This window comes from Manacus candei, unplaced genomic scaffold (assembly GCF_025592945.1).
Source record: "Manacus candei isolate 608988 ecotype Guabito, Panama unplaced genomic scaffold, ASM2559294v1 h1tg000028l, whole genome shotgun sequence".
NCBI classification, from domain to species: domain Eukaryota; kingdom Metazoa; phylum Chordata; class Aves; order Passeriformes; family Pipridae; genus Manacus; species Manacus candei.
The window spans coordinates 44,640,088-44,654,058 of record NW_026138076.1 but is presented as its reverse complement, the minus strand read 5'-3'; the positions used below and the strand labels follow the sequence as shown (position 1 = coordinate 44,654,058).

The window sequence follows — 13,971 nt, the reverse complement described above, 5'->3', positions numbered from 1 at the left end:
TATTCTGTTTAGGTATACACTATTTGGCACACGTAGGTCTCAGTTTGCTTTGTATTTCAACCGGAAATATCAGAACATGCAACTCGAAATCCCAAGTTTGTTGAATTCTAGACTTTATAGAGGATCAGAGCCTTTTGACCATGAAGGTTAAGCAGTTACTACATGATTATATGTACAAAATCCATCAGGAAGAGTCGTGACTGCCCAGAAACGGTAAAAAGTATCATTTTAACGAGGGTGCAACACCACATGAAACTCTGTCAAGTTTAATTCCACAACTCAGCTCTAGTTTTGACATAGTTTTTGAGCCTTAAATTGATGGACGAAAATTCTCCGTGATTTGCAAAATGTCTATAATAAGCAGCTGGACACACTCATTTCAGTCAGGGGGTTGCTTGTGTAAGGTGATATGCAGCTATTCTTGCATTTTCTGTCACCATTCCAGTAAATGGACTTCAGGAAAAAGAACCAAAAACCCCAACAAAACCTCCTTGTGTGGTGGGTTATATTAAGCCTTGGTGAAGCAGAGTCTTCTTTAATATGAACTTGGAAGCCCCAAACCTGTGCAGGAATATTAAATGGGAAGGTCCAGTAGTGGTAAGCATGCTGCTTTCCTTGATCTGAAGGTGCACTGTAAGTTCATTCCTTGTTTTACTGCCTGTAATCCAGCAGAACTCACCGCAGGAAACAGCTGATGTCTTCTTCAGTGCTGGTCAGAGTGTCTACATGGCACTTGAACAAAACTTTTACCCTTTTGCCTGCTTTTTAGCAGTTCATTATTATTATTGCATTTTATAGGCGAGTAATAATTCTCTCAGCTGATGGAGTGTGCTAGTATGAGAATAAGCAGGCAGATGGGAAGTGCGTTCCTAACATTTTCTTTTCCTGTAGTTTCTTTTCCAACTGTGTTGAAAGGAGCGAGTTACTGCCTGGATGATAATCTAATTATTTTACCTTTCCCTCTTGTTTGCTCAGCAGGAGAGTTGCTCATTCCCAGTATGGAGGACCACAATGGCTCTTCAGAGACTCCCCCACTGAGCCAAGGGCGGCACGTTGCCATTAAGTGTGGGTGGCTGCGGAAGCAAGGAGGCTTCGTCAAGACCTGGCACACACGTTGGTTTGTTCTCAAGGGGGACCAGCTTTACTATTTCAAAGATGAAGATGAAACCAAGCCCTTGGTAAGTGAAAGGAGGAGATAGGATGGGAGGTGAGGGAGGAAAATAAGTTAATGCAAGCAGAACTGTCCGGTGTTCGAAGAACCAGATTTCTCCATCTCTTTGACTGACTCTGCATTGGATTTGGGCTTTTCGTTGTAGTGAACAGAAAACTGAGTCAGACCTTGGCAGTTGGTGTGGTTTCTCCATCAGATTTGTTTCTAAAACTCCCTTTTCCAGGTCAGGTTTTCTCATTTCAACACTTCAGAGGGAGTGAAATGTACATAAAGTTCAAATAGCAGAAGTCAGTCGGATGGGCTTGATTGAGGCAGATGAATAAGCTGTATTTGAAAAATTACTGCTTTTTTTTTCATTTCCACTTACAATGTGGAGTATCTCTGCTTTATGTCTTCCCAAATAGGAAATCCCGTAAGACTGTAGCCTGAATGCATTGCCATCTGTAATACAGAACAGACTGCTGTTTGCTGCTTGGTTCTGTTGTGGTGATTTACTGCTCCTTACTCCTCATCTATTTTCCTATTTATTTAGCTTTTCCACCACTATGCTTTAGGGCTGCCTGTCTCTAGAATGCTATATGAGTAGAGAAATAATGCTGCCTCTTGGGTCAGGGCAGGCCTGAGCCCCGTGATAGTAAGTTAAGAAAGACCTTGTGCTAGCACCCACAGGAATATGATAGTCTTAGTTTCTTAGATGCTTGTGACTTTAGAAAAAGCTCTGACATCTGTGAGTTACTTCTGTGTAGATATTAAAATATAATAACCACACTCGTGGTTTTTGTGGCTACTGAATTTCTCATGGTATGTATTTATGTGGAATTTCACAGGGAGTTCTCAGAGGCATAAACCCCATCTAATCTAGTTTCCTGTATGGAACAGGTCATGACACTTGGTCAAGTTTTACAGCTTGCATTGTAGTGCACATGGTAGGAAAAGTATTCAGTCTTGAGGTAATTGTTTCCAAAGTTTGAGTTAATTTCTAAGTACCAATTTCACAGCCTTGGTGGCTGTTTTCCCTTAAAATTATCTCAGATAAATAACACGCTGTATATTTACAAATATTATGTTAGGATTACTAATTTGAATATGAAATAACCAATAACTTCTGGGAAATACAATATATCTTTCCATGTATGTATTCTGGCAATTAAGAGTGAAAAAAGCAACCATCAAAATAAAAATGTTTGCAGGGCAGATATTGAGTTTCCAGAATATAACTCTACTTTCTAGCACTTGACATCTGCCAGTGTGTTTGCATGTAAAGACTTCATGACTTTTTGAGAGCTGCCACAATGCTGTATAGCATGGAGCTTTCTACAGCACTGTGGAGCCCAAATTATCTTCTTGTTTGTCTCCTGCTGACCTGTGGGATGACTTCAGAAGATCCTATTGACTTTCCTGCTTCTCCTTTGTGAAATGGAGGTGGTAATTCTGATCTTCTGATACCTGTGATAATTAGGTAGCAGCTGAGTTAATAACTAAAAGTTTATTTGAGTTTTCCACTGAAGTCTCAAGTAAGTTCATGGAGACACCTAGAGATACAAAGTGGGGTGGGAGAAGTGCTGAGAGAAGTGTAACTTAAAATATGCCAGTAGGTTTGGAAAATTAATGGGCCTGTCCAAATTAGGATCAGTCAATATCTCACCTTAGTGTATTTTTTGGAATGTTTCTGAAGAAAACTGCACAAGTGTCAGTTCCTGAAATATGTCCCAGGTTCAATGCCATATACAGAAATGGTTTTTTCCCATTACACTGAAGGGTTTGCTGCATTAACTTTGACAAGAAAATCACTATGACCTTCTGGGAACCCTGTTGTTCTTGCTGTGGAGAGCTAAAGCAAAGAACACCACTGATACCATGAATTTTCAGTGCATAGGGGTATCATTAGGAAATGGCAAGAGGTATTTTGTTATATTTACTATGTAATATTGGTTCTGTATTTCTTATGAATACCTGTTTGTTCACTACTGGATTGTGCAGTCTGTATAATGTACAATAATTCTTTTAGACAAAAACATAATGGAAGAAGGTTAATGAGGTTTTGTTCCAAAATGGATTGTAGTTTTTATTTTGCTTACTGGTTGGTTGTATTTGGAAGGAGGCAGAGAGTGTTGGTTACTCTCACTGAGGGATGTTCTAATTGCACACCTTGTGTATATATATCTAAATGGGAGGTGGAAGTACTATGGCTGGAGAGGACAAGACAAACCAGTGGGCTTATGTTCATAGCCTTAATGTGAATTAGAGAGAGGCAGAATTCAGCTTCTGGTGGAAGTGCAGTAAGTGTCCTGAGCATTTGGGCTTGGGTTCTGTTTTCAGTCTGTACCAGAAATTATGCCATGATGTTTGTGTTTTTGAAAGTGAGGGAGATGTGAATGGAACGGAATTTCAGAAGAATATTGTGATCTGTCAGACTTTTTATTCTTTAAGTGACTGTGTATAATGGGAGTAAAGAGAGGAAGGAACATTTTGTGTCTAAACCATCTCAATGCTTTGGAATTCCTGAAGCATGCTCATTTCCTGCTAGTGATAGTGATAGCTACCACATATGCTTTAGTCAGTATGTGTACATCTCCTTGGTGTCAAGAATATTAAATTTAAAAGTCATTAACTATCAGTATGAGTGTGGGGAATTCTCTCTGCCAACCTGTGCCTTCAGGCACACAGAGCTGGTGAAGAACAACAGAAGAAAAAAGCAGTACACAACTGTTAGTCTCGTAGTCAAGGTCAGAGAATTGTCATCGATTCTCTGTTATCATCAAACACAAGAATCTTTCCCTAGTAATGTTTTATCAGTAAGAATAGCATCTATCTTTTGCTCTTATATCCTTGAAATATCTCTGAGGATCTGGCAAAAATGGCATTTCTGTTTACTGATGTGGGTATGGATAGCAATAATCTAGTTAATTCCAGAAGACAAAAAACATAATAAGCGAGCAGCAAACCACATGAAGGAATAAAATCTGATTTCTGATAATTCTGTGTTATCTTGACTTCTTGGAAGTGATAATGGATTTACTTTGTTAATTCTTTATACTGTTTTGTGCTGTAGAAAGCTAGTATTATGCTAGATGTGAAGGTCAGCTATCCAAGCTTGAAATGTGGGCAGCTGAAAGAAGCAAGAATTTAGCATTCCCTGTTCCACAGTACAGCTGTTGTTTAAATGCAGCCCATGAAAATGCATTTCTTGCTTTCTTCTCTCCTATGGTTAACTTCTCCAGCTGTGTCGGGGTTGACGTGGTCTTAACTGAATATGGGAGGAGGAAGTCAGTGGCTTCTCAGTGAGACAGCATGCTTTTTCTGTGGTTTTGTGAGCAGCAGGAGGGAGCTTTGAAGCACTGTCTCCTTCTTGTGGTTTTTGCTATCTCACTCTACTGCTGTTACTGAGGAAGTGAGTTTATGGGAGAAAAGCTTGGTAACCTGTGCTGGATGGAGCATCATTAGTATTAGGTTGTAAATGAACAAGAATGGGCAAGCTCATCCAGTCTAAATAGCATTTTTGGTTTAGGCTCCTGTTTAATGTTGTTGTGATTCAGCTTGGCTTATGGACTTGAATTTGAGATGTGCTAAGTAGAGACATCTTGAAGAGCTCTGAACTACCCCTCAGGAAACACTTGGTGTATGCCTGAAAGCAGACAGTGATCTGCTGCTATTTCACTCTATATCCCATCCTGAACATTTTACTGTGCAGTTTTTATCTTCAAGATCTTACTTAGCTCCCAAGTGTTTGGCTTGAGTAATGCTGAACAGTATTCAGTGGCTCACAATGTCTTTGTAAGACCGAAGTGGAAAAGTGTGGATCTTGAATGTGGCATTTGAATTGGTCTTTGACTGAAAGTGAGTAAGTGGCAGCTGCAACGTTAAGTACAGGTTACTGTTTGTGAGAGAAAGGTAGTCTCTGATGTACAAACAGAATATAGAAGTATTGCTTTCTGTCAAAATCATAGAACAAGTCATAGAATGGGCTGGGTTGGAAGGGACCTTAAAGATGCATTTACCAGCATTGTTTATTGGGGTGGGTACACCTTCTTTAAACTTCCTTTTCTGATTATCATACCCGTAGAAGCCCTTCTTTGTTATTCTTTTCTCTGTATCCCTTGCCAGGTTCAGTGCTTCCCATTAGATATGATTTGTATAAAAATTTAATTGACAAATAAATCCATTTAACAGCCTGAATAGGAATCTTGACAAATTACACTTGCATTTTTAAATTAAAATAAAACTTGTAATGAATGTAAATAGAAATTATTATGATTGCATAATGTGAAATTTAGCCTGTCAGTAGGCAAAATCCTTCAGTATTAGTATTGAATATGATTAGAGATTGAGCATCATGGTTTTTTATAAGTTAAAAGGGAATGGATAATGTTTCTGTGTGAAGGGTGAAAACCTAATGGTCCATGCACTTTAAAACTGCATCAGAAGAAGCGACCATCTCTCCTTACTGCCTAGAGCATTTTCCATCAGGGAGATCAGAATGTGCACTCTGGTACTTGTCTCTGGAAAGCAACAAGAACCAGATTTTGTGTAAATACTGAAGAGCAGCATTGTGAGTGAAACAACTCATTAGGTTTTGCTATGATTTGTAAGAGCAACTCCCTCAGTGTTGCTGGGGGAAGGAAGGATGGTAAAGCACCAAGTCTCTGAACATTTGGCTTTGTAAGCCTTGCTCACAACTCCACCTTTCACAAAGCAAATTCAGGGACTCGATGTGAAAACAGCAAGGAGTGTCCAAACCACTGATGATGGGGTTTTTTTTCCATTTCTAGGCAAAAACTTGTTATTAATCTGGGAAGCTAGAAACAGTTTGGGATGGACATGTGCTGCTGGGTGAGCCTTTGCCTGTGCGAACCCTATTGTGAACTGTAAATGAAATTATGCAGGTGTCAAAACAAATGGGGGGGGGGTTGATAGAAAAATCAATTTTCTCAGGAATTTCGCTAGAAACTCAATATGCTAGATGAAATTAAATAGGATTTTCTTGACATCAGCAGTGATGTTTGCCAGTAATGAAAGAATTTATCTGAAAGGCTTTCAGCTGTTGGCTACTGGATACGTTTTTTGAGGGTGGTAGAAACAAAACTTCAAAAATGACCAAAAAGCCTTCACACACACAAAAAAAATCCATCAGAAAGCACACCTTAAATGCTTCATGTGAATGCAGTGGTATGGAAGGATGTCCAACACACCTTAGATGAAGGTTTTAAAAAAGTCAGTCTGGAGTGTCATCTCTTCTTTATTTTCTTTCCCTTCATGGCTTTTGACTTTGTGTAAGCTCACTGAAGTAAGGTACTGCTCACTGCAGTTTTGCATCTCATGCAAACTGGAAACAGATTTTGTGTTAGCCACGTGTTCCTGGTGTAATGATACTTCCTGTTTTTTGAAACGCTTAGTTAAGGAAGAGAAGCCTCTGTGCAACATACCTTTTTATTTATGACTAGTGCTTTTTTTTTCCTTTCTGATCATTCTCAAGCTCCATCCACTGAACGTAACGTCTTGCAAGTTTTACATAGAAAATTTAACTGCTTAATTGTGTCACTGACTGAGTTTCACACGAGGCAAGAAGAGTTGTGTCTTGTCTGATTGTGAGTAGCAGAGTTTTATGCTTTTTTTCTGTCTGAGACAGAAGCAGGTATGGCATGGTATGGCAACAGGAAAAGTGATCTGAAGCCTGGTCTTCCTCATGCAGTGAACTGCTACAGTGGTGGCTGTTCAGTGCAGAAAGTGAAGTGAAAGCCCCAAAACTGATTTGGCCCTTTTTATGGGTTTTCAGGGAATGGCTCCTCAAGTATATGAGTACAATCAGGCTTTTGCAACTAAAGCAGTGAAGTTTTTGGAATACAGGAATGGATATTAAGGATAGGTGTTAGCTTTTACATGCAGTAGAAAGTTCTGCTGTTTTTAATACCTGCGTGCCTTTGTAAGTGTTTAAGTAATTTACTGCTGCAAGTTTCAGCAACTTTATTCATAGAGACATACTTTTTTACTTCAATGACTTATGTGTTTTCAAGGGTGTAATACACTTTGGTCAGTGGATACCCATGGGAATTCAGTACATGAGAAATTAGTGTGATAAGGCTAAGTTCATTTGAAACCAGAGTCTTTCTAGTGCCATTATTCTGCTACTGGGAAAGAGTTTCTCAAATTCACAGGGCTAAATTTCTGTTCTCAACCTGAGACAAATAACCACAAAGTCCATTACTGAGGTACTCAACTTGGAGGTGATCAACTTCCAACTTTAATCCCCTTTTCTGCTTCTTTCAGACCAAAAATGAACTTGAATTTTCAGTAGTTGTTCTTCGTTTTTTGTTCCTTTGAAAAACTTTGAAGTCCTTGGGTTCAGCCCAGTAGGAGTCTTAAAAAATTTCACAGTAAGAAAAAAGGTTTCTCCTCAAGCATTCACTACCACATTAATTACAGGAGTGTCACTAAACACTGTGCAAAGCTATGGATTCTGCGCCAAAATCAGGCAGTTCTTGCTACATGCTTTGCCCCAGCTTATGTGGTTGGAAATTCTGCTGCCTTGTGAAGATGGTTTTTAGGTTTCAGTGCAATGCAAGGAGAATTCAGTGTCTGTTTTTGTCAGCTTTGCATGCAGCAGTTGTGTCATTGCTGTGACTGTACTGGCAACATCTGCAAACTGCTCTATGCTGCTATTATACCCACTTGTTTAAATCTGTGCACACTTCATTCCCGAGGGCTTGTAGCTTTTCATTTTCCCTGATTTTGACTGAGTTTTCAAAACAGCTCTCAGGTGCAGTCTTTGTCCTTCATGCATTGCTGCTCTTCTCTTTCTTCAGATCCAGCTCTGGCCCCCACTTCCCAGGGGTCTTCTTTTGCCTCGGAATATGTTGACTGGTGAAATAGCTTCCCCTCTCCTCTCCCAGTGCCTGTAATGTTCATAAAGAATCAGTTGTATAGTTGTTGCTCTCTAACATAGTTCAGTGTCTCCATCCCATTTGACAACTTGGAGAATAACAGAATTAAATGGTTGCCTTCCTATTCCCCATGCCCCTAGCAGTTCCCAGGTGCCTGAGTAGATCTTCAGTTTAAACTAAAACTAAAAGCTTGTAATTGTTTTCCATAATGAGCCTCTTCAATGCATTTTGACACACACCTGCCCCAAAACAAAACCAACAGTGAACCTTGATGCTGTGCAAAGCTGAGGACAGGTCTATCCCCTCTTAAGAGAAAGCTTCAGAAAAGCAGTCCAGTCACCGAAGTTCAAAATTCCCTGAGTTGAGACAGTGTGGTAGGTGGGAAATGTGAACCTTTCACGGTGTTTGAACTTGTGCATTCCACTGGTACTTTTTGTTGTTATAACCAAACTCAGAAAGTCAGGATGGTAAAGAAAAGATGATGCCTGTTTGTGTGGCAGGCGGTACAGCCCCAGGTCCTCTTCCAAAGCCTTTTGGGAACAATAAATACTTGTTCCCAGACTGCTGTATCTTTAATCAATCCAAACTGGGAAATCAGTTTCAGTAAATATTTTTATAATGGAACAAAGCAAAAATGCCTCGTGGCACTGGTTGAAAATGCTAGGACCACTGACCCATGTGTGCATTCAGAGCTAAAACTCTCAAGTATGCTACCATGTGTTGTGTAAACTGTGTGTGTAATTATACTCGGCCAACACCTGCTGTTAGGTTGGAAAGGAGAGGCGCTTTAATAAGATGTAAACCAGCCAACAGCTTCATTTCAGTTCTTGGCAGCCAATGCATCTGCTTAGTCCAAATGTTCAGAGAACTGCCCCCACCTTTCACTTCATGGGACCAGGGAACTAGGTTGTTTGTAATAACTTGCTAACTCTGAAGTTCAACCCTTAGCATGCTTCATTGAGTTTCATGGATGAGCAGTACTTCCAAATGTAAGAGACCACTACATGGTACAGAGCTACTTTTCCATGATGGTGGGGCTGCCCAGTCTTTAACTGTCTTCAACCTTCTTATGCTCATACTATCTTTCCCTCCCTTCTTTCCTCTCTGTTTCTGGCTCGTGCCAGGGTTTGGGACAGGGAAGAAAGGGGATATGCTGTCTATCTTCTTTTCTCTATTGACTGCCTGGTGAAAAGTGCATTTCTGGTGGATGATAATGAATATATGTTTAACAGGTTAATGAAGTTTTGTGGAGAGGAGTAAGGATAGTGTCAGGCTGCTGCTGGTTAAAAAATACACCTGATATTACGTTGGATGGTTGTTATTGATTGTCTTCTTACCACCACCTTCTTGTCTGAAACGTGCTGATCTAAATTCCTAATCATGTCAGTGGTTTTGTATTATGAACTCCACTGCAGTGAAATGCTTTTTGTCATATTTAGGCAGACAGCAGTGGTCTGCTCTAGATGTTTCTCATTAGCTTTCCTTACTTAATAGCAGCAACAGCAGAGTAAATCAACTAACCTGAACACTGCTGCCCAGACAGGTAAGGCTGTAAGGTGAAATTTTGTGAAAATCAATCTCCAAATGAATCTTTAAGTAAATGTAATGCTTTCTCTTTCAATATGTAGAACCTTAATAATTCTGAAAGTTATTTTTTTTTCCACACTCCTATTAATTTGGGCAGCAGAGGCTATGTGATGTTTGTTTTATTTAAGGACAAACACCAGAGGTAATGAATAGATATGGATGGGGTTTTTTTGGAGCCTGTCAGGTGAAATTCAGTAACATTTGATCAACTCATAACTTGGAGCTGCTGCTGATAGCTTCTAGCTTAGCATATGCTATTGAGAGAATGTATGAGATGTGAAAAAGTTCATTTGGTTCTGTTATCCTGTGTAGGCCACGCTTAATGTCCCTTCATAAAGACATCTAGGTGTGCTTGCTTATTTCCTTGCATACTGTAAGGGACTGACTTAATAATGTTGCTGTAAATGTAGTAGCTGAGAACTGATTCTAGCAATAATTTTTTGCAGCATTTGTGCAAGTCCACTGATTTCAGCTTGATTCAGCTGGACTGAATAAATACTTCTCTAAGTGACTTTAGGCTCCTCACATGAAAAATGACATGAATTCTATGCAAGTTCAAATGCAGCAACATGGTGAAGATGTGCTATGTAGCATAAGCACTGTGGACAAAAAAAACCCCTTCCTTGGTGTCTCGGTCCTTAGAGCCTCTGGGTTGCCACGTGTTCCCTGATGAGCTGAGCCAGACATTTCAAATCCCTTCATACAGACCAAGTTTATGAGAATGGCTTTCGCAGGTGGTATTTGTGTTGGCAGCCTCAGAATGGAGGCCAAGGGTTGAATGGTAACAGAAGCAGCTAAATTAACTTCTAATGCTGGAGGGACATCCTTTTCAGCAGGCTTGCAGCACAGAAGTTGAACTGACAAAAACTTTCTGTTACTGCTTGGACTGCAGAATAAAATCCATTAAAAGTCTATGCAGCTACCCACAAAGAGCTCCTGCTTGGAGTGAGTAATTGAAGTGTTTCCACTCTCTTACTCCTGAATAACAACCACAAGCAATTGAAGAGTACTAAGGACTTTCATAGACACAGGCATGCGTTTTGGAAGCTGGTTGACATAAACTGAGCATTAGGGTAGGGATCTGGTCCTGTAGGTGACAAGAAACAGACACAGGGCTGTGATTTAGGTATTATGAGCTGATGCTTTAGCGAGGCACTGCATGTGCATTTGCCAGAATACAATGGGGATCTCACAGGAACCTTGCATGATGGCTCAGCAGTGGAGCCTTTCCTCACCTAGTCCATAGGTTTCAGCTCTGTTTTAGGACTGCTCACTTGCCCCTTTTTTTTTTTCCTTTTGTGTTTCCATACCTGTTGCATCAAACTAAAGTTTTCCTTTCTTCCCACAAGGAAAGGCAATATGGCAGGCCTCCTTTAGATTGGAGGGATGACTCTTTCAGCCTTGAAATAGTGCTAGACAGGTGAAGGATGGGGAGCAATTAAAAGCCTGCATGCTGTGGTCCTATATCTATTAATTACTGTGTTTCTGTCCTTACGCTATGAGGAACACTGAAGTCACCCTTCAGGCTGCCCACTTGTCTTTGGTGAGGACCAGCTCCTTTTTCTGCCTGTTTAATCAGAGATTTAGTCCCTGGAAAATTAATTTTAAAAAGGACAAACACTCTAGCAAGAGGGGAAAAAAAAAGTCAACCACTTGAAAGAAATAGGGAATTATTACATGTTTTGGAGCCCAGTGAGAACGAGAAACACTTGCAGGTTTTTTTCTTCTTCCTTCTTTGCCTTTTCCTCACTTAAAGAGCAATAAATAAAGCTCCACATCTGAAGAAGAGGTTTAGTATTTGTGTGGAAAAAGGATATTGTTAAAAACTTCAATCTGTCATCCTTAAAAGTTATTATTTGCCACATACTGCCTAGTGTTAGGATGCCAGATTTCCCCCAGGTCTTAAAAGTGATACCTATTCCACTGTGTACCAGCAATTACTGAAAATATGTTCAACTTCTGCAAGCTGAAAGCATATTTAGCTAATAATTTATATGTTGTGTTTCTCCTGATGCTTTTTTTTGCAAATGAAGTTGTTGCTCAGTACACTTTGTTATAAAACCTTTCATTTCTAATACAGAATCACTAACTATGCTCACACCATCTCGGAGTGAGCTTCACAGCTTTTCTTGGTGTCTTTTGTTTAATGCAGTATTACCTCTTCATCTGCATACTCTTAAATCCAGTGTAATGATCTAGTTTCTAATAAATGAACCAGATGATGTGCTACATAAACCAGCTTTTTTTATATTTTATAGAAATAATCCCCTTCAACAGGCAAAATATTGCCTAGAGGGACTTTTTGGGAAAACACCTCATGAGAAATACCAGTGTGATTGGTATTTGTTGCAGCTCCTGATAGTACATCTTTGAAGAGGATAAAGAGAAAAGGCAGACTGAGATCAATTTGTTTTCACAATTCCTTACATAAATGTTTAAGAGCAGACAGATTGGCCATGGGAAGAGCTTGGATGAGACATACAGAGGCGTTGGAAAAGGAGGTCTAACAATGTGAAGTTTACTGTGCTGTAAACTTCTTTATGCCTCTCAAGAATGCCAGATCAGTCTCATGAGCATTAAGCTGGCTTAATTTCCTTTAATGAAGTTGTGTTAAACTCCGTGCAGTGTCCAAACTCTCCTGTCAGTTGTCTTTCCTGGAGTGAAAAGCTACATGGGGATGAGGCTTAGCGAGATACATGTAATAGTGGGCTCCTGGAGGTGCATTGTTGGCATGAGAGTTCACAGCTTAGTCTAGAAGAAGCTCAGTGTTAGATTTCAATCACAGTCTAGGCTGTAAAACGTACGTTGCATTTAACTACCTGTGGATCAACAGGAGATCTTTTCCCTTTTGCTTCATAGGTTTGATTGTTATTCCAGGTGTGTTTCTTCATTTTCTGTCTGTATTTATATAATGTCATTTATATAACCAGCACTATCTGGGAAAAAGAAGTACAAGTCATAGCTGAAAAAAGAAAATATACAGATCCTCTTGTGTCAACTTTTTTTATGTACTGAAGTTTCTGGCTTTTAATTTTCTGGCCAATTGCCTCATTTTTAAATAGGTTAACCTAAGCTGAAGTGGAGGCTACAGAGGAAAACAAATCTTCAGTATTTTATAATGTGACAAAAAGAAGTGCATAAGGTAAGTTTCTACCCTCTGGCTCATACCAAGGTGAAGTAAAGCATTTCATGAGTAATCAAGCTGTTGTGAGCCAGCTGGAGACAAGGATTCATATGCATTATGCTAAAAAGGAAATGGTGAGCTTTTTTCCCTTAAAATAGTCTCCATTTTCTAGTAAAGCACTTGTTCCAATAAAAAGACTTCAATCTAGCAAATGTCAGTGCTATCACTGGCAGCTGTGGAGCAACCTTCAATGGGAAGATAAGGCCCAGTCCTTCTTGCTTCTCCTTTCCAAGCAGGAGCTTTACATTTTCCAAGGCACTTGTGAATTTTGACTGTGAAAACTCAGACTCCACTCTAGTGTGAAATCAAGATTTTAAAACCAGTGCATTGTGACCCTTGGTTTTATGTGATGTTTCTCACAAGACCTGTTTGTGATTGCAAGAAACAGACTGCAGCCAATTTTAAAAACAACCAAGTGTGCATGCTGGTATTTATTTTAACCTCTTTAGTGTAATAGCTGGTTTAGTAAAACACAGTGATTATTTTGCTATCCCTTTGCTACACTGAAAAGAAGTATCCAATTAACTGAGTGAAGAAAACTCATCTACTGCTCTGAATGCATAAAAGGCTGATTTAATTTCTCTATCTGAGAGAATTTAACATTGTAAATAAAGCTAATTAAGCTGACATGAGGAAAACGCAAAGTAGAACAAAGATGTGCATTCTTGGCTCACATTCACAACACAGCTGTATTCTCGGACTTTTCCAATATGATCACTCCTACATATGTACAGTAGTTTTTCTAATGAAATGTTTAATTAAACAAAAAGAAGGTCTGCTAGGTTAAACTGTTGCTGCCTCTGTTGGTATTCCAAAAGATGACAGCATTGAGACTTCTTATGGTTGTGTCCTGCTGAGAACACCAGTGTAAAATTAGGAATAGCTGTGTATGTGTGCTTTTGTTCTTTGACTTGAAGCAATTTTGTCCTAGCTAAAGCAGTGTTGTGTATGGAGTCTGTACTACTAAGACTAAGAGAGTGTCTCTCGTGTCTCTCAGTGTCTTCCACTGAAGAAGTTAAAAGGGTGTCATTAGTTGGACGATGCATTTTCACTGTATTTACAATAAAAAAAATTTCCCCCCAAATATTCCACTATTTCTCAGATACTTTCCTTCATGACTATATATAAAAGTATCATTTAGTACAGCTCTC

General features: G+C 39.5%; 1 protein-coding gene across 1 annotated transcript in view; it reads left to right on the top strand.

The window, feature by feature from the left end:
* The first annotated feature begins 962 nt into the window (after positions 1-962).
* The window catches only part of ARHGAP24 (Rho GTPase activating protein 24), a 173,557-nt gene continuing 160,548 nt past the window's right edge, over positions 963-13,971 (top strand). Inside the window, exon 1 of the mRNA XM_051790917.1 lies at positions 963-1,178. Coding sequence (XP_051646877.1) covers positions 999-1,178 — 180 coding nt within the window. The 5' untranslated portion in view covers positions 963-998. The remainder of the gene's footprint in view (positions 1,179-13,971) is intronic.